Source organism: Salmo trutta, chromosome 33, assembly GCF_901001165.1.
Source record: "Salmo trutta chromosome 33, fSalTru1.1, whole genome shotgun sequence".
NCBI lineage: Eukaryota > Metazoa > Chordata > Actinopteri > Salmoniformes > Salmonidae > Salmo > Salmo trutta.
In genome coordinates, this window is record NC_042989.1 from 24,199,641 (window position 1) to 24,221,283 (window position 21,643).

Sequence of the window (21,643 nt, forward strand, 5' to 3'; positions counted from 1 at the left end):
GTGTGTGTGTGTGTGTGTGTGTGTGTGTGTGTGTGTGTGTGTGTGTGTGTGCCAAAATGGCCTTTGAATGCTCGTAGCTATACGTGCGTAGGTGTTTGTATTTAAGGTTATGCGCACCGAGGTGTGAAACCTTTGACACGTCTGCTAGCGTTGCGTTGACACGTGACAACGATGGCTGCTTTCCTTTCCCACAGATCTGCGAGGACACCTCCACTCCCTCCCTCTCTCCTACCCACCTCTGATCCAACACCTCACTGCTTAGCACACCCTGGCTACCCCTGTACACACAGCCTTGCAACCCCTACAACCTCTCACCAGAGCTAAAACAACACTCTCAGAGCAGCTTGTTTCTTTAATATGATCTGTCACCGGGGTGAAAAAGGGCCCTCTCTGTTCAGCAGGCTGAGTCTGCAGCATGGGAAGGGTTGTGCTCAGGCAACCATCCAAAGAGGTGCTGAAAAACAACCTCCTTCACCCTCTCCTCACCCCCTCCCTCACCCTCTCCTCACCCCCTCCTTCACCCCCTCCGTCACCCTCTCCTCACCCCTTCCTCACCCACCTTTACTGCCTCCCTCCTACTAACACACATCACCCCTCCTCTCCACCAGAGGAAATACATACATAGTATGGTGGAACAACAGAGGGATGATTGCTCGGTGCTACGGGCCTCTCTGTATTGTTAGTGGATGTGGGTGGGCCTGCACCCCTCCACTCATACTGCCTGCCCTGACCTGCCCCAGGCATAGCCCCTATTTCTCTCTAATCACACACACACACACACACACACACACACACACACACACACACACACACACACACACACACACACACACACACACACACACACACACACATCTAACTACACTCCCGCCACGCAGCCTTATCCCTTCATCAAGACAGGAAGGCTGGATCTGTGCTCACACACATAGTCTCATATTTTCTCTCCTGCTGTGAGTGTGTTTTCAGCCCTGCTCTAGACAGGGGCATTTCAGGCTGAGTATGGTCCCCAGGGGGAGCCTAACTAACATCTGCCTCTGAGACAGACAGACATGCATGCATGCATACAGACAGGCAGCAGTAACAGGCTGGGGAGAGAGCCAGGCTTAGCTAAACCTCCCCTGATAGATTGGTGTAGGCTGTGGAAATCCCACCAGTACACAGACCTCAGTGTCCAACATGGGTAGAGTGGCAGTCTACTAGTCACAGCCACGTAAGTATTATGGAATCCCATGGTGGAATTTACTAAAGGTAGTCCGCCTCATGGTGATAGTTTACAGTGAAATACTGCATCCATTCAGTTCATGACATGGACATCAATATATAACAAGATACATTGAAAGAGTTCATTGTTTGTGTGGTGTTTCTGTGTGTCTGTGTGTTTTTGAGACTAATTTAGAGCCAGACTATAAACAGACTAAATACAAACAGTATTCAATAATAAAACCCACATCCTTCTGGGTCTGCCTCAAACTGATCTATGATTGGACAGCCTCTAAAGCCCAACTCTGTCATTGGTTGCGTTGCTGTGGCAGTGTAATCGCTAACGCCTCAGGCATCTTGATGGTACCAGTGATAGTGAAAGGGGAAGTCAGAGAGGGTAGGGGAAAGGGGGAGGCAAAATAGTCAAGATAGGAGGAAGAGGAAGACAGGTGTGCAACGCTTTGCTCAACAGATGTTGAAACGTATTCGAGCTCCAATACAAAGCGGAAGTTTGCTAGCAACCCAACCAACGCCACTACAACAAACTCTCAACTGTCGATCTCAAGCAGGTTGACGTTTCTGACTGACGAAGAAAAAGTTAGAGTTTATAGTTCAGGATAGAAACAGAGAGTTTTTAGTTCAGGATAGAAACAGTTAGATAGTTTATAGTTCAGGATAGAAACAGTTAGACAGTTTATAGTTCAGGATATAAACATTTAGAGAGTTTAGAGTTCAGGATAGAAACAGTTAGACAGTTTATAGTTCAGGATAGAAACAGTTAGACAGTTTATAGTTCAGGATAGAAACAGTTAGACAGTTTATAGTTCAGGATAGAAACAGTTAGATAGTTTATAGTTCAGGATAGAAACAGAGAGTTTATAGTTCAGGATAGAAACAGAGAGTTTATAGTTCAGGATAGAAACAGTTAGAGAGTTTATAGTTCAGGATAGAAACAGTTAGACAGTTTATAGTTCAGGATAGAAACAGAGAGTTTTTAGTTCAGGATAGAAACAGTTAGATAGTTTATAGTTCAGGATAGAAACAGTTAGACAGTTTATAGTTCAGGATATAAACATTTAGAGAGTTTAGAGTTCAGGATAGAAACAGTTAGACAGTTTATAGTTCAGGATAGAAACAGTTAGACAGTTTATAGTTCAGGATAGAAACAGTTAGACAGTTTATAGTTCAGGATAGAAACAGTTAGATAGTTTATAGTTCAGGATAGAAACAGAGAGTTTATAGTTCAGGATAGAAACAGAGAGTTTATAGTTCAGGATAGAAACAGTTAGAGAGTTTATAGTTCAGGATAGAAACAGTTAGACAGTTTATAGTTCAGGATAGAAACAGGTAGAGAGTTTATAGTTCAGGATAGAAACAGAGAGTTTATAGTTCAGGATAGAAACAGTTACAGAGTTTATAGTTCAGGATAGAAACAGTTAGACAGTTTATAGTTCAGGATAGAAACAGTTAGAGAGTTTATAGTTCAGGATAGAAACAGAGAGTTTATAGTTCAGGATAGAAACAGTTAGAGAGTTTATAGTTCAGGATAGAAACAGAGAGTTTATAGTTCAGGATAGAAACAGGTAGAGAGTTTATAGTTCAGGATAGAAACAGGTAGAGAGTTTATAGTTCAGGATAGAAACAGAGAGTTTATAGTTCAGGATAGAAACAGAGAGTTTATAGTTCAGGATAGAAACAGTTAAAGAGTTTATAGTTCAGGATAGAAACAGTTAGAGAGTTTATAGTTCAGGATAGAAACAGAGAGTTTATAGTTCAGGATAGAAACAGAGAGTTTATAGTTCAGGATAGAAACAGTTAGAGAGTTTATAGTTCAGGATAGAAACAGTTAGACAGTTTATAGTTCAGGATAGAAACAGTTAGACAGTTTATAGTTCAGGATAGAAACAGTTAGACAGTTTATAGTTCAGGATAGAAACAGTTAGACAGTTTATAGTTCAGGATAGAAACAGTTAGACAGTTTATAGTTCAGGATAGAAACAGTTAGAGAGTTTATAGTTCAGGATAGAAACAGTTAGACAGTTTATAGTTCAGGATGGAAACAGTTAGAGAGTTTATAGTTCAGGATAGAAACAGTTAGACAGTTTATAGTTCAGGATAGAAACAGTTACAGAGTTTATAGTTCAGGATAGAAACAGAGAGTTTATAGTTCAGGATAGAAAATGAGAGTTTATAGTTCAGGATATAAACAGAGAGTTTATAGTTCAGGATAGAAACAGAGAGTTTATAGTTCAGGATAGAAACAGAGAGTTTATAGTTCAGGATAGAAACAGTTAGAGAGTTTATAGTTCAGGATAGAAACAGTTAGACAGTTTATAGTTCAGGATAGAAACAGTTAGAGAGTTTATAGTTCAGGATAGAAACAGAGAGTTTATAGTTCAGGATAGAAACAGGTAGACAGTTTATAGTTCAGGATAGAAACAGTTAGAGAGTTTATAGTTCAGGATAGAAACAGTTAGACAGTTTATAGTTCAGGATAGAAACAGTTAGACAGTTTATAGTTCAGGATATAAACAGTTAGAGAGTTTATAGTTCAGGATAGAAACAGAGAGTTTATAGTTCAGGATAGAAACAGTTAGAGAGTTTATAGTTCAGGATATAAACAGAGAGTTTATAGTTCAGGATAGAAACAGACAGTTTATAGTTCAGGATAGAAACAGTTAGACAGTTTATAGTTCAGGATAGAAACAGTTAGAGAGTTTATAGTTCAGGATAGAAACAGAGAGTTTATAGTTCAGGATAGAAACAGTTAGACAGTTTATAGTTCAGGATAGAAACAGTTAGAGAGTTTATAGTTCAGGATAGAAACAGTTAGAGAGTTTATAGTTCAGGATATAAACAGAGAGTTTATAGTTCAGGATAGAAACAGTTAGAGAGTTTATAGTTCAGGATATAAACAGAGAGTTTATAGTTCAGGATAGAAACAGTTAGAGAGTTTATAGTTCAGGATAGAAACAGAGAGTTTATAGTTCAGGATAGAAACAGTTAGAGAGTTTATAGTTCAGGATAGAAACAGTTAGACAGTTTATAGTTCAGGATAGAAACAGAGAGTTTATAGTTCAGGATAGAAACAGTTAGAGAGTTTATAGTTCAGGATAGAAACAGTTAGACAGTTTATAGTTCAGGATAGAAACAGAGAGTTTATAGTTCAGGATAGAAACAGTTAGACAGTTTATAGTTCAGGATAGAAACAGTTAGAGAGTTTATAGTTCAGGATATAAACAGAGAGTTTATAGTTCAGGATAGAAACAGAGAGTTTATAGTTCAGGATATAAACAGAGAGTTTATAGTTCAGGATATAAACAGAGAGTTTATAGTTCAGGATATAAACAGAGAGTTTATAGTTCAGGATAGAAACAGTTAGACAGTTTATAGTTCAGGTTGGAAACAGTTAGAGAGTTTATAGTTCAGGATAGAAACAGAGAGTTTATAGTTCAGGATAGAAACAGTTAGACAGTTTATAGTTCAGGTTGGAAACAGTTAGAGAGTTTATAGTTCAGGATAGAAACAGTTAGACAGTTTATAGTTCAGGATAGAAACAGTTAGACAGTTTATAGTTCAGGATAGAAACAGTTAGAGAGTTTATAGTTCAGGATATAAACAGGTAGAGAGTTTATAGTTCAGGATAGAAACAGTTAGAGAGTTTATAGTTCAGGATATAAACAGGTAGACAGTTTATAGTTCAGGATAGAAACAGAGAGTTTATAGTTCAGGATAGAAACAGTTAGACAGTTTATAGTTCAGGATAGAAACAGTTAGAGAGTTTATAGTTCAGGATAGAAACAGAGAGTTTATAGTTCAGGATAGAAACAGAGGGTTTATAGTTCAGGATAGAAACAGTTAGAGAGTTTATAGTTCAGGATAGAAACAGTTAGACAGTTTATAGTTCAGGATAGAAACAGTTAGACAGTTTATAGTTCAGGATAGAAACAGAGAGTTTATAGTTCAGGATAGAAACAGTTAGAGAGTTTATAGTTCAGGATATAAACAGTTAGACAGTTTATAGTTCAGGATAGAAACAGAGAGTTTATAGTTCAGGATAGAAACAGAGAGTTTATAGTTCAGGATAGAAACAGTTAGACAGTTTATAGTTCAGGATAGAAACAGAGAGTTTATAGTTCAGGATAGAAACAGTTAGAGAGTTTATAGTTCAGGATAGAAACAGAGAGTTTATAGTTCAGGATAGAAACAGGGAGTTTATAGTTCAGGATAGAAACAGAGAGTTTATAGTTCAGGATAGAAACAGTTAGAGAGTTTATAGTTCAGGATAGAAACAGTTAGAGAGTTTATAGTTCAGGATAGAAACAGAGAGTTTATAGTTCAGGATAGAAACAGAGAGTTTATAGTTCAGGATAGAAACAGTTAGACAGTTTATAGTTCAGGATAGAAACAGTTAGAGAGTTTATAGTTCAGGATAGAAACAGTTAGAGAGTTTATAGTTCAGGATAGAAACAGAGAGTTTATAGTTCAGGATAGAAACAGTTAGACAGTTTATAGTTCAGGATAGAAACAGTTAGACAGTTTATAGTTCAGGATAGAAACAGTTAGAGAGTTTATAGTTCAGGATAGAAACAGAGAGTTTATAGTTCAGGATAGAAACAGAGAGTTTATAGTTCAGGATAGAAACAGAGAGTTTATAGTTCAGGATAAAAACAGTTAGAGAGTTTATAGTTCAGGATAGAAACAGTTAGACAGTTTATAGTTCAGCATAGAAACAGTTAGACAGTTTATAGTTCAGGATAGAAACAGTTAGACAGTTTATAGTTCAGGATAGAAACAGAGAGTTTATAGTTCAGGATAGAAACAGTTAGAGAGTTTATAGTTCAGGATAGAAACAGTTAGAGAGTTTATAGTTCAGGATAGAAACAGTTAGACAGTTTATAGTTCAGGATAGAAACAGAGAGTTTATAGTTCAGGATATAAACATTTAGAGAGTTTATAGTTCAGGATAGAAACAGAGAGTTTATAGTTCAGGATAGAAACAGGGAGTTTATAGTTCAGGATAGAAACAGAGAGTTTATAGTTCAGGATAGAAACAGTTAGAGAGTTTATAGTTCAGGATAGAAACAGTTAGAGAGTTTATAGTTCAGGATAGAAACAGAGAGTTTATAGTTCAGGATAGAAACAGTTAGACAGTTTATAGTTCAGGATAGAAACAGTTAGAGAGTTTATAGTTCAGGATAGAAACAGTTAGAGAGTTTATAGTTCAGGATAGAAACAGAGAGTTTATAGTTCAGGATAGAAACAGTTAGACAGTTTATAGTTCAGGATAGAAACAGTTAGACAGTTTATAGTTCAGGATAGAAACAGTTAGAGAGTTTATAGTTCAGGATAGAAACAGAGAGTTTATAGTTCAGGATAGAAACAGAGAGTTTATAGTTCAGGATAGAAACAGAGAGTTTATAGTTCAGGATAAAAACAGTTAGAGAGTTTATAGTTCAGGATAGAAACAGTTAGACAGTTTATAGTTCAGCATAGAAACAGTTAGACAGTTTATAGTTCAGGATAGAAACAGTTAGACAGTTTATAGTTCAGGATAGAAACAGAGAGTTTATAGTTCAGGATAGAAACAGTTAGAGAGTTTATAGTTCAGGATAGAAACAGTTAGAGAGTTTATAGTTCAGGATAGAAACAGTTAGACAGTTTATAGTTCAGGATAGAAACAGAGAGTTTATAGTTCAGGATATAAACATTTAGAGAGTTTATAGTTCAGGATAGAAACAGTTAGACAGTTTATAGTTCAGGATAGAAACAGTTAGAGAGTTTATAGTTCAGGATAGAAACAGAGAGTTTATAGACAGTATAGACAGTTTATAGTTCAGGATAGAAACAGAGAGTTTATAGTTCAGGATAGAAACAGTTACAGAGTTTATAGTTCAGGATAGAAACAGTTACAGAGTTTATAGTTCAGGATAGAAAGTATAGGGCCTATTGCCTTGAAATATTCCTCCCTAATACACACAATCACACACACGTCCCTCAACACACTCAACAGCAGCATGTTTGTCGAATGTGTTGTTTTTGTCAAACTGTGAATCATACAGGGAGAGGCTGGCATCAACATGTCATAACAATAGAGCTAAACAAACCCAGAACCCTGCACTACAGCTATTGGTACAGGACTGACATATGATGCCTCTCACTTACTATGTACACCTATTATGTATACAGGCAGAGTGCACAGTCCTTATAGACGCGTTACAGTTTTCAGTCTGAAACAGGCACTCAACCAATTCTAGTCTGTTATCAAGGGCCTACCAAGTCCATTTATACGATGAACACAAATATTTACACTTCAAATATATTCAGCACAGATCTGGGTCTGGGCCAAGGCACGTATTGCCCTTTGCAGCCCAGATAGAGTTTCACTTTGCCCCTGAAAGCGCGCCCAGCCCTTTACTAAAAAGAGCTTGTGTTTAATGTGTCTCTCATTGGAAGGGAACATATGTTTCTTTCTTTCAATGTTAGAAAAAAAGCAGCAGCACAGGGGTGAGGGAGGAAAGGGGCCATATTGGGTGATCATTCAGCTGGACCCGTCAGCGTTTAGGAGCTGTCATTAGCACCCTCTGAGCAAACACTGTCTCTGTGTTCCACTGATATGGGCTTTAGGGGGTTAGGGTGGGACTCGCTGAGATTGGCACGTCTGGTCTGAACGGGTTGGTCAGCTCTTGGTAAGAGTTGCCCGTTGGCACAGGCCTACGTTCCATAAGTACTAACCTTAATCATTCTGCTCCTTGTGGCTCAATGTCATTTGTAGGCGATCAGGGTTGATCATTTTGCTCTTCAGTGTTTCAATTCAAAGGGACCAGTCACAGGGTCCGTTTCCCACACTGATGTATCTTATCTGTTATACTTGAACCTATCAACATGTTCTAAAGAACACTAAAAACATGGGGGGCATCAAGGCCCTATGTCTTCAGTTAATCTGCTGATAAAATGGTATTGTACTGGCCAAAGAAAACAGAAACAGTAGGTGGGAAAGGCACAGCCATTATTTCCTAAAGAGATTTTCCATGGAATGGATTTTCAGTACATCATTAATACCAGACATTTTATATCAACCTTTTTATGTGTTCCTCACAGTCCTTATAATGCTGTAAGATGATGCAACAGCCATCTAGAGAGGAAGCTAGTAAATCTACAGCTTCTGGCATCCATTTTACCTCTTCCATGTATTGAGCGCTGGTGTGTGAACCACATCATCCCTGCCTCCTCGTTGTTCTCCATCTCCCAGCTCTATCTTGTGGTTATGATATCATAGAGAAACAACTGGGCATTCTTTCCTAAGTGCACCCTGACACATAAAATATTCATCCACCACAGAATCCCCTCCAAAATGGGTCCGTGGTGCGCAGAGAACCCTGGTGGAGACCCTACGGCATGGGGGTCAGCCTGTGGCGTTCTACCAGACACATGGATGAGCGGGGTCAGGCCTAAAAAGATGTTTAAACACGGCATTGAACAGCAGCAGGCAAAGGGCTCTGTCTGTCCCTTAACCTAGAGTCCATGTACGTGCCCCTGCGGGAATCTAATTAGCATAATACAAAAATCCCCATAAAACTCTTTGTTTAAGCTCGAGATATGTTTTTTTTTTGCATTGGATGTGTCTCAATCCACTGCATCCACCTATGTAACACTGACACTTCCTGAAAATCGGAATTGTCTGAATTGAATTGTCTGTGGCGTCCGAACGGCCTACCAACTAGATGAGACTCTCACGACCATGTCGTTTGTATTTCTCTACAAGACCAATCCATTTCCTCTCTATGAGGCTTTAGAGGGGTGATGTCCAAGAGAAGACAAGAGGAGGAAGGTTGTGTATACTGTATATACTGTATGTTAGCTTCCACTTGGAAAACTGCTGAAGTCTTCTCTTATATATAAAAAGAGGAGGGACAGAGAGAGAAGGGGAGAAATACGGCGGAGGGAGAGAGAGGAGAGCTATAGTCAACCATGTGAGTTGACTTGTAGTGTTAACAGTAACTGTGGGGTTTGGGGTAATGAGCCTCTGTCTGCTCTGCCCCTATGGTTCTCTCTCATGGTAACATTGGCTGGCCAACCCCTACTGGAAGTACAGAACAGTGTCATCACCAAACTCCCCACTCCCTGCCAGCTGGACCTGAGCCACTGCTGTGTGTGTGTGTGTGTGTGTGTGTGTGTGTGTGTGTGTGTGTGTGTGTGTGTGCAGATGTGTCAGGAGTAGACTGTGTCCCTGTGTCATAGTGAGATGGTGTTATAGGTGGGGTCACTCACTATTACTGCATCCTTCTGCGTTTTTTACGTCTGACTCCCAACACAGACAGCTGGACATGTCGAGCAGTCAAACATCCCACATTCAGACATTACTCATCTACACACACACACACACACACACACACACACACACACACACACACACACACACACACACACACACACACACACACTCCTATACTCACACTGGGAGGGTGTTGATCCCAGTGTGAGTATACATGTGTTGGTGTGTTTGTTACTGGTCATGTGTTGGTGTGTTTGTTACTGGTCATGTGTTGGTGTGTTTGTTACTTGTCATGTGTTGGTGTGTTTGTTACTGGTCATGTGTTGGTGTGTTTGTTACTTGTCATGTGTTGGTGTGTTTGTTACTGGTCATGTGTTGGTGTGTTTGTTACTGGTCATGTGTTGGTGTGTTTGTTACTGGTCATGTGTTGGTGTGTTTGTTACTGGTCATGTGTTGGTGTGTTTGTTACTGGTCATGTGTTGGTGTGTTTGTTACTGGTCATGTGTTGGTGTGTTTGTTACTGGTCATGTGTTGGTGTGTTTGTTACTGGTCATGTGTTGGTGTGTTTGAGGGGTAGTTTGTAGTTTGGGTGATGGTTATTTATCTACAGTATGTTTGCATTTGAGAGCGTTGACTTGAGTGTGTCTGCGTCTAGTCGTGGCACCATTGTAATGTAGACTATTCTATTCTACTTGGGAGTCAACCTCAATCCACATAATTGTGGTGTGTATGTCTGTGTGTGAAGGGGTGTGTGTGTGTGCGTGGGGGGGGGGGTATGGGGGGAGATAGAGAATAATACATTTTATGTAAAGAGAGGGAGTGATCTCTACCAAATGGACAGAGCGGTAAACGGCAGGATATATTACCCATGGGTCAAGTCGCAGGAGGGAAGATATATTGCCCATGGGTCAGTCTGGAGAGAGGGCGGGCAAAATCCATATCAGTCCGTCTGCTGGCCCCCTTTATATAGTGATAAAATATTCAAATCTAGCCATTACTTCACATTAGAGATGCCAGGGAGAAAACCACAGAATGTATACATGTTCTTTCAGACATGTGTTTGTTGCATTGATAGTTACATTAAAAGCCCTTCCTCCATTAGAGGCATCCCTCATCCGGACTCACGTATGGCATTTTGGTGTGTGTGTGTGTGTGTGTGTGTGTGTGTGTGTGTGTGTGTGTGTGTGTGTGTGTGTGTGTGTGTGTGTGTGTGTGTGTGTGCGCGTGTGCGTGACATCACATGTTAAATACGATTGAGAAAGATTGCATTGAATTAGCCTTGTAAGTATGACTTTTAAGGAAAGCTTTTCAGTGGAAGAGATATTAAAATGATAAGGGTTTGCTTGTAGAATTTGGTCTTTCCACGTCTTCTTCAGATCGGATGTATGCGACGTGCCAAATATGCTTTTATTCATACATTCCAATCTTTCTCATCACACACACACACACACACACACACACACACACACACACACACACACACACACACACACACACACACACACACACACACACACACACACACACACACACACACACACACATGCACATATGTGCAACACGTCCACACAGTGTGTTCCAGTAGGAGTTCTATAGTCTAGGAGGGCTGTCTGGGTGTTTCCCTCACTGAGTGACTGCTTTGTCAGACCTGAGTCGCTGTGAGACGTACAGTATAGTCACTATTTGGACAAGTAGACCCAGTCTGTGGTGTACTGGGGGTTGTACTGGGGTTATACTGGGGTTATACTGAGGTTGTACTGGGGTTATACTGGGGTTGTACTGGGGTTATACTGGGGTTGTACTGGGGTTATACTGGGTTTATACTGGGTTTATACTGGGGTTTTCATGGGGTTATACTGGGGTTGTACTGGGTTTATACTGGGTTTATACTGGGGTTGTACTGGGGTTATACTGGGGTTATACTGGGGTTGTACTGGGTTTATACTGGGTTTATACTGGGGTTATACTGGGGTTATACTGGGGTTCAAATGGGGTTGTACTGGGGTTGTTTCTGGGTTTATACTGGGTTTATACTGGGGTTGTACTGGGGTTTTACTGGGGTTCAAATGGGGTTATCCTGGGGTTGTACTGGGGTTGTACTGGGTTTATACTGGGTTTATACTGGGGTTGTACCGGGGTTATACTGGGCATGTACTGGGCATGTGCTGGGATTGTACTGGGGTTATACTGGGTTTATTCTGGGGTTATACTGGGGATATACTGGGGTTATACTGGGGTTATACTGAGGTTGTACTGGGGTTATACTGGGGATATACTGGGATTATATTGGGGTTATACTGGGCTTGTACTGGGGTTATACTGGGGTTATACTGGGGTTATATTGGGGTTATACTGGGTTTATTCTGTGGTTGTACTGGGGTTATACTGGGGATATACTGGGGTTATACTGGGGTTATACTGGGGTTATACTGAGGTTGTACTGGGGTTATACTGGGGATATACTGGGGTTATACTGGGGTTATACTGGGGTTATACTGAGGTTGTACTGGGGTTATACTGGGGTTGTACTGGGGTTGTACTGGGGTTATACTGGGGATATACTGGGGTTATACTAGGGTTATACTGGGGTTGTACTGGGGTTGTGCTGGGGCTGTGCTGGGGTTGTGCTGGGGTTGTATTGGGTTATACTGGGGTTATACTGGGGTTGTACTGGGGTTGTACTGTTGAGTCGACAAGTTAGGGGATAAGGGGATAGATTCGCAGTATTTTCTGTAGCTGTAATTATAACCTATTTCATACTATCATTATCATGCTATTATTGTATTATTAAGCTAGTACTATTGTTATACACTAGAGTATTAGTGGTATTCCATGTATCTGATTATAACACAAAGGCAGGTGCAGGTTTAGCCCAACCACAACACCACTGCCTGTCAACATTCTATTCATATGTTTCTATTTCTAAGTAAACTTGGCTACTGTTCTTTTCTATAATCCGATTGAAATAGATTAGTTGGTGGAGAACAGAGGGCTTTATTCATATAATATAATTATGTCACTGTACTATCCCCAATCGCCAATATATACCCTCCCACTTTAAAACAGACTCACAAGGCCAAGTAAACTGTTGGTGCCATGGAGAGATCTGAGGAAAGAAAAACTCAGATATTACAGCAGACATAACATTTGGATGTACTATTGTTTTTTCTATTTTTGAGTATTTACTACAACTGTGGAAAATTAATAAAGTGCCATGATTTCCCGGCAGTGTAGGTGGTAACTTGGGTCTCCTCTCTCTTTTTCTCTCCCTCTTTCCTTCTCTCTTCCTCCCTCAGGACACAGGGTGAAGCTGGAGGATCCCCAGAAGATGCAGTTCTCTGATAGGCTGACAGAGATTGAGCGCTACCAGCGGGCCAGCCTGAGGATGGGGCCTGGTAACCCCCAGCCCCGGCCCATGCACCAGAGCCACCTGGGGCCCTCCACCCAGTCCCAGATACAAGGTAGGACCACTGACCACACAGGAACCCCTATCACACTGACTTCACTCTGTCTGTCCCAATTCAGAGCTGCTCACTCATCACAAACACTCCACGTTCTGCTACAGTACTGTATAGAGGTTTGCTCTACAAATGCCTCTCCCTAACTGTGACACATAATGAACTGACAGTGTTGCTCTAACTTTATCTCTATGGGCTGAGTAAGTCTATATGCAGCAGGCTGAGGCCCCAGGTTGAGTTAGTATGTATGCAGCAGGCTGAGGCCCCAGGTTGAGTAAGTCTATATGCAGCAGGCTGAGGCCCCAGGTTGAGTTAGTATGTATGCAGCAGGCTGAGGCCCCAGGTTGAGTTAGTATGTATGCAGCAGGCTGAGGCCCCAGGTTGAGTTAGTATGTATGCAGCAGGCTGAGGCCCCAGGTTGAGTTAGTATGTATGCAGCAGGCTGAGGCCCCAGGTTGAGTTAGTATGTATGCAGCAGGCTGAGGCCCCAGGTTGAGTTAGTATGTATGCAGCAGGCTGAGGCCCCAGGTTGAGTTAGTATGTATGTGGCAGGCTGAGGCCCCAGGTTGAGTTAGTATGTATGCAGCAGGCTGAGGCCCCAGGTTGAGTTAGTATGTATGCAGCAGGCTGAGGCCCCAGGTTGAGTTAGTATGTATGCAGCAGGCTGAGGCCCCAGGTTGAGTAAGTCTATATGCAGCAGGCTGGGGCCCCAGGTTGAGTTAGTATGTATGTGGCAGGCTGAGGCCCCAGGTTGAGTTAGTCTGTATGTGGCAGGCTGAGACCCCAGGTTGAGTTAGTTTTATGTGGCAGGCTGAAGCCCCAGGTTGAGTTAGTATGTATGTGGCAGGCTGAGGCCCCATGTTGAGTTAGTTTTATGTGGCAGGCTGAGGCCCCATGTTTAGTTAGTTTTATGTGGCAGGCTGAGGCCCCAGGTTGAGTTAGTTTTATGTGGCAGGCTGAGGCCCAAGGTTGAGTTAGTCTGTATGTGGCAGGCTGAGGCCCCATGTTGAGTTAGTTTTATGTGGCAGGCTAAGGCCCCAGGTTGAGTTAGTTTTATGTGGCAGGCTGAGGCCCCAGGTTGAGTGCAACCCTCCCTGCTGATATGAGAGCCCAGACCTGGGGGAGGGTCCAGTACATTTACTGGCAGGGGCCGCTCACTCACGCCAGCTCTGTCCCCGGATGCCCTGCGTCGGTGGGGCCCGGGGCCGCAGAGAGCAGGACGCAGGGTCCAGTCTGGGGCCAGGTTGAACCCTGATCCCTGCCAAACAGCCTGACTGGAGCACTGGGGCTGGTTCACCACGTCACACTACAGCATCAGGAATCTCACAGCCACCTGGTACCTCTGCAATCACGTCAGTCTCAGACTGACTGGCCTAACAGGGCAGATCTGCAGTTGAGACAGTGGGGAGGAGGGGAATGTGTGTGTGTGTGTGTGTGTGTGTGTGTGTGTGTGTGTGTGTGTGTGTGTGTGTTTAATGGGAAAGGGGGTACGTGGGTGGAGGTTCACTCACAGACATATGTCAGAGCTTCTGAACATGATGGCATGTCTGGAAGTGTGCAGACAAAACACTAATATACACACACATATGCACACAGACACACACACAGACAGACAGACACACACACACACTGTCCTCTCTCACCCACTCCCTAGTTCTCATGCAGAGGGTTAAGGCTGACAGACAGAGTGAGGCTCCTTCCCAGTTAATGAGCCTATATCAGTGTGTTGTAAAGGTGTTTAGGAGTGTTTTGCTCTCTGTGGGTGGAAGTGTATCTCTCGGTACATGGGGTTTAGCCTTGTACTCCTGACTCACCACTGTAACCTAGATACACTATATATACAAATGTATTTGGACACCCCTTCAAATGACTGGATTCTGCATCTCCATAGACGCACATTGGCAGTAGAATGGCCTTACTGAAGAGCTCAGTGACTTTCAATGTGGCACTGTCATAGGATGCCACTTTTCCAACAAATCAGTTCATCAAATTTCTGCCCTACTAGAGCTGCCTGGTCAACTGTAAGTTCTGAAACGTCTAGGAGCAACAACGGCTCAGCCATTAAGTGAAGCCACACAAGCACACAGAACGGGACCGTCGAGTGCTGAAGTGCATAGCGCGTAAAAATCGTCTGTCATCGGTTGCAACACTCACTACTAAGTTCCAAATTGCCTCTGGAAGCAACGTCAGCACAATAACTGTTCGCCGGGAGCTTCATGAATTGGATTTCCATGGTGTTGGCTGGAGTGGTGTAAAAATCTCTGCCATTGGACTCTGGAGCAGTGGAAACACGTTCTCTTGAGTGATGAATAACGCTTCACCATCTGGCAGTCTGATGGACGAATCTGGGTTTGGCGGATGCTACCTGCCCCAATAGATAGTGCCAACTTTAAAGTTTGGTGGAGGAGGAATAATGGTCTGGGGTTATTTTTAGTGGTTTGGGCTAGGCCTCTTAGTTCCAGTGAAGGGAAATCTTAATGCTACAGCATACAATGACATTCTAGATGATTCTGTGCTTCCAACTTTGTGGCAACAGTTTGGGGAAGGCTCTTTCCTGTTTCAGCATGACAATACCCCCAGTGCAAAAAGCTAGGTCCATACAGAAATGGTTTGTCGAGATCGGTATGGAAGAACTTGACTGGCCTGCACAGAGCTCTGACCTCAACCCCATTGAACACCTTTGGGATAAATTGGAATGCCGACTGCGAGCCAAGCCTAATCGCCCAACATCAGTGCCGACCTCACTAATGCCCTTGTGGCTGAATGGAAACAAGTCCCCGCAGCAATGTTCCAACATCTATTGGAAAGCCTTCCCAGAAGAGTGGAGGCTGTTATAGCAGCAAAGTGGGGACTAACTCCATATTAATGCCCATGATTTTGGAATGAGATGTTCGACAAACAGGTGTCAACATACTTTTGGTCATGTAGTGTAGCTGAGCTTAAACAACTCTGCTAATCAGCAGCACCCTGCTCTCCTCCAAGGAACATCATCTGCCAGTGCCATGGACCAGTAGGACCATGAGTAGTTAGCATCTATACAACTAAAGACAGTACTACTGTTACACATTTCTTGATGGTTTAAAGTTTGTGTTCTGCACTTTAATGCATGTTGTCTGCCTGGCAGGTAAGCTTATCCAGAGCGACTTACAGTGCCGTTAAAAAGAATTAGCCCCCTTTCTGATTTTCTCTATTTTTGCATATTTTTTATACTGAATGATATCAGATCTTCAATCAAAACCTAATATTAGATCAGTGGTGGAAAAAGTACCCAATTGTCATACTTGAGTAAAAGTAAAGATACCTTCATAGAAAATGACTCAAGTAAAAGTATTTGGTTTTTAATATACTTAAGTATCAAAAATCCTTGTCCCATTGCTCTCTAGTGTGGCAGGCCGGATGCACGCTGTAACGGCCGTCGTATATACTGGACCAAGGCGCAGCGGGTTGAGTGCTCATTTTATCTTTTATTTAGAACACTTAAATAACAAAACAAGAAAACGTACGAACAAACAGTATTGCAGGCTAACACTGCAGTGCAACAACAACTTCCCACAAACCACAGGTTAAAAAAGGGCTACCTAAGTATGACTCCCAATCAGAAACAACGATGTACAGCTGTTCCTGATTGAGAGCCATACCAGGCCAACAAAGAAATACACAACATAGAAAACCATAGAAATACAAAACAAGAACATTACCCAAAAACCCCGGAACACATAAAACAAACACCCCTCTTACATAAATACATATCCCAATAAACCCCGAACCACATAAAACAAATACCCTCTGCCACGTCCTGACCAAACTACAATAACCAATAACCCCTTATACTGGTCAGGACGTGACACACGCTGACTTGTGTCGCCAGTTGTACGGTGTTTCCTCCAACGCATTGGTGCGGTTGGCTTCCAGGTTAAGTGTGTCAAGAAGCAGTGCGGCTTGGCAGGGTCTTGTTTCAGAGGACGCATAGCTCTCGACCTACGTTTCTCTCGACCTTCGCCAACTCCCGAGTCCGTACGGGAGTTGCAGCGATGGGACAAGACTGAAACTACCAATTGGATATCACAAAAAAAGGGGTAAATGTAATTTCTCAAATATACTGAAGTATCAAAAGTAATAGTAAAAATCCTTTCAAATTCCTTATATAAAGCAAACCAGAGGGCACAATTCCATGGGCACACTCCAACACTCACTAGGCAGGTAGCCTAGTGGTTAGAGCGTTGGGCTTGTAACCAAAATCAAATCCCTGAGCTGACAAGGTAAAAATCTGTTGTTCTGCCCCTGAACAAGGCAGTTAGCCCACTGTTCCTAGGCTGTCATTGAACATAAGAATTTGTTCTTAACTGACTTGCCTAGTAAAACAAGCAACAACAAAAAATTGTGTTTAGTGAGTCCTCCTGATCAGAGGCAGTAGGGGTGTTCATTGGACCATTTTCCTGTCCTGCTAAGCATTCAAAATGTAATGAGTACTTTTGGGTGTCAGGAAAAATGTATGGAGTAAAAAGTACATGATTTTCGTTAGGAATATAGTGAAGTAAAAGTTGTCAAAAAATATAAATAGTAAAGTTAAGTACAAATACAGAAAAAATTACTTAATTAGTACTTTAAAGTATTTTTACACCACTGTATTAGATAAAGGGAACATGAGTTTACAAATAACAAAAGAAAATTCTATTTATCTAATTTATTTAATGAAATAAGTTTGTAATTGTTGTGTTTTTTGTTCACTCAGGTTCCCTTTTCTAATATTAGGTTTTGATTGAAGATCTGATAACATTTTGTGTAAAAAAAATATGCAGAAGTAGAGAAAATTATAAAGGGGGCAAATACTTTTTCACGGCACAGTATCCATAAGGGCTTGCTAAATATCTCCAAATTCTTCCTGTCTAGCAGGACAGGTGTGCAGACAGTAGTGAGATGGCAAGTGAAGAAAGGCTCTGTGCTCTACACTCGTCTGCCTAGCTGCAGAAGGATCAGTGCAGATCTTTATAGGCAAGTCAGATCTCAAAGGCCTGCACCAATGCAACACACACACTGGGTGCACAGACACACCACATTCATGCAGCTCAGAGCTGCCAGGGATGAGATGCATAGAGCTCCAAACTGATTCCACACAACACCCGCCAGGGGCTAGAGGCCCTCTCTGAAGTGTGTGTGTGTTCGTGTGTGTGTGCGTGCATGCGTTCGTGTGTGTGTAGACACAAGGAGGGGAGGACTGTACAATCACACACACCTTAATCTCTGGTATTACCACCATGACTGTGTAGCTCAGGGCTAATGCTAAAATAATCAAATAACAGTGGAGAGATGTTTTCCCTCCCCTTGTCTACCTTGGCTTATATGTACCTTACATTTACACTTTTTGTTCATTTAGCAGACGCTCTTATCCAGAGCGACTTACAGGAGTAATTAGTGTAAAGTGCCTTGCTCATGGGCACATCGGCATATTTTTCACTTAGTCGGCTCGGGGATTCAAACCAGCGACCTTTTGATTACTAGCCACTAGGCTACCTGCCGCCAATGTACTGTACACTATGACACAGATCACTGGCCATGGCCATGTACAGAATTTATAGTAGCCATGCTTAGACAACACACTAATACAAACCTAGCTCAAACTAAAATAGTCCCTTGGTAATACAGGGATGTATTTACATATTAACATGACACACAGAAAGAGTTGTATCTTGCAGATACATTTAGTCCTGGATCTGATTGTTTGAGAATCACTGGGTAATAGATGAGCCGTCAACACTTTAGAATGAACTGGATTCTCATCTTCTGATTGCTAAATATGTTTTCTATTATCTACACAGAAACCCAGAGTTTTCAGCTGACAACAACAGGAACAGATACAATGTTATATCCTACTAAAGCCCATTACTTCATATAGTTTTCTGAGCCATGAAATAGTGTCTGAGTTTTGTTGTCAACATAACACTTTTGAGACGTCTGCTAAACGCTGCCCTGGTTCCTCAGACAAACACACACACACATACAGAATAAACAGACACACACACACACACACACACACACACACACACACACACACACACACACACACACACACACACACACACACACACACACACACACACACACACACACACACACACACACACACACACACACACACACACACACACACAAAGTTATGTGCCAATGTTGCAAGCTCTGCTAGCACTCCAGACAGACAGGATCATTAAGAGCTCATTACAGCACATGCAGTGACAGGATTCCAGCGTTCGGCTCACCACTTGTTTTTGTTCAGCCGTGGCCACAGGTGAGCCTGCTAGATGTGAAGAATGATCCTACGGGAGGGCATGTGGAGAGCTGTGTGTGTGTGGCTCTGCCAGAGCAGTCAAGCAAATCCCACACTCAGACAATCGGGTACCATACCATTTTATTCTGGTTTTCTAAATGTGTGTATGTGTGTGTTCTAATGATATTCAGAGAATGCTGTCCACCTCCTTAAAGCACCCTGTGTATATTGTCTAAAGTTTTTACCAGTCAAACCACACAGACAAAGAGGCAAAGATGTTGAAGATGTTAAGATTAAATGGAAAGAATATTAGATTTCAGGGAGACGCTGCAAAAATAATCCTAGAGATTCCAGTTTTCCTCATTCTCTTTTCTAAAGGAGGCAAACTTAACCAGCCTCAGGCTGCTTTAACAAGCTCCCCAGACCAAAGCTGTTCTTTTAACTTAAATGTGTTTTTTGAAGAAAAAAAGAAAGTGGCAATTTAATCGTTGAATACAAAGTATTTTGCCTTTTGAGGTGGTATCATTTAACGTGCTATTTGTTCCAACACCTGTGTTCCCAACTGGATGAATATCAGACACTAGCATAACTTTCCGCCATCTAGTCAAGTGCTCGCTGCTTTGATGAGGGCCCAAGAAACCTGCGTTGCTGAGGAGGTGTGTGTGTGTGTGTGTGATGGCTGTGAGTGATAAAACACACTCCAGTTGTATTAATTCTCTCACCCCGATGAGGGATCTAGTCTTAATGATTCTAGCAGAGCAGGAAACAAAGGACCACCTCCATGCTGCCCAGGATGATCCCATCTCAGCACCCTGTTAAGACCCCTCTAAAGACTGGCATGACAGCATGCCAGGAGACTGTAGTTCTGGGGTTATGGTAACCTCACCTCACATTAAATCAAGGCTAAGATAATACAAGAAGCTTCTCATTATGCTTCATAGAATCTACAGTATGATTCACAACTTGGCATGCTAAGCCATTACACCTGGGAGATGTATATATGTGATGTGTTACAAGAAAACCATTTACTGGTGGTTACAGGAGATGCTGTGAAGTACTCCTCCAATACATCAAAACTGTTCCAATGGCATATATCTGCAGCCATTCTACTGTGGTGAAATGTCAAACAGCTGAATCTATCCTGGATTCTCTCTGGTTGTGAAAATCCTGCTAGCTATAGGGAGGCCCTACCCCTCCTCTCTTGTCCACAGGGACCACACTGTTTACTCCACATAAACAAGATGGCTGGCCCCTAAGCAAACGCCTGCTCCAGTCTCTATCACTAACAGCCCTGATCAGACCCAGAGCCCTTAACCGCTGGTCCAGTGTCAGATTTGATTTAACCCTCCTAATGGTAAATGTTAGGATGTGGGGTTGGGTAATCTGGATCTGTGTCTAGCTCAAGCCTCAAACCCACTCTAACAGCCAGCAGGACATGATCAACCAATTATAACCAACAAAGAGTCACTGTGAGACACAACAAGCATACCAGTCCCTGGAGCAGGCAACCAGGCACATTGCACATGGTTATAGATGGCAAGACCATGTCTCTGTTTGGAAGTAGCAGATGTGGTTACTGGGTAGTTGTGTTGGTCTGTGGGTCGTTGACTATCTGTCAGGACAAGACCAGAGAGAGGTGACCATGCTGTGAGCCTGGTAGAAAGGCTGTTGGCTCCAAGCTCCATTTGGGCATCAATGCATGCTAGTCGGTGCCAAACCCGTACAGGAAAGGAGCTCTATCGCCAAACGCAACCAAAACTAGCGGGAATCCAGACCAGCGACGAGTGATTCCGTTTTACTTTTAACCGCTGGTCCAGGAGTTTATTTGTTATGGTGCCTAAGAGCTGCACTTGTGGTCACTCTATTGTTTTGACCTTAGGATGAATTACTCAAACTGAAAATGTTTTTGTTCTCCAATAAAAAAAAGATTCTCTTTTGAAGCCATCTCTCCACAGTCAAGAGAAAAAGAGAAGGGAAAGCAAGTTTTTTACCAGACTCAACTGTTTGTGTTAGTTCTAATTTAACATCAGAGCCGGTTCCAGTATTACATTTCAGCAATTACAGCCACTACATGTGTGCAATGAGCAGTCTCTATTGACTCTGAGGAGAGGGGAAGGGAAGGAGGGTGGCTGGGTAGGCTCTCAAATAGAACATAGGATTTTTCAGCCAATGTGTTTGTTTTTACTCATGTTAAAAGTGAGGGCTCAAAAGACATATAAAATGTCCCACATAGCTGAGCCAAGGCCATGTTCCTCTCTCTCTCTCTCTCTCTCTCTCTCTCTCTCGTCTCTCTCTCTCTCCTCTCTCTCCTCTCTCTCCTCTTCTCTCTCCTCTCCTCTCTCTCCTCTCTCTCTCTCCTCTCTCTCTCTCTCCTCTCTCTCTTCTCTCTCTCTCTCCTCTCTCTCTCTCTCCTTCTCTCTCAGCTCTCTCTCTCCTCTCTCTCCTCTC

At 42.3% G+C, this 21,643-nt stretch overlaps 1 protein-coding gene across 2 annotated transcripts in view; it reads left to right on the plus strand.

Moving 5' to 3' along the window:
* LOC115172712 (runt-related transcription factor 3-like) overlaps positions 1-21,643 on the plus strand; it is a 48,408-nt gene that overhangs the window by 13,687 nt on the left and 13,078 nt on the right. For both annotated transcript variants that reach the window (XM_029730406.1, XM_029730407.1), the window contains exon 4: positions 12,772-12,936. In XM_029730406.1, the coding sequence (XP_029586266.1) occupies positions 12,772-12,936 (165 nt within the window). The remainder of the gene's footprint in view (positions 1-12,771; positions 12,937-21,643) is intronic.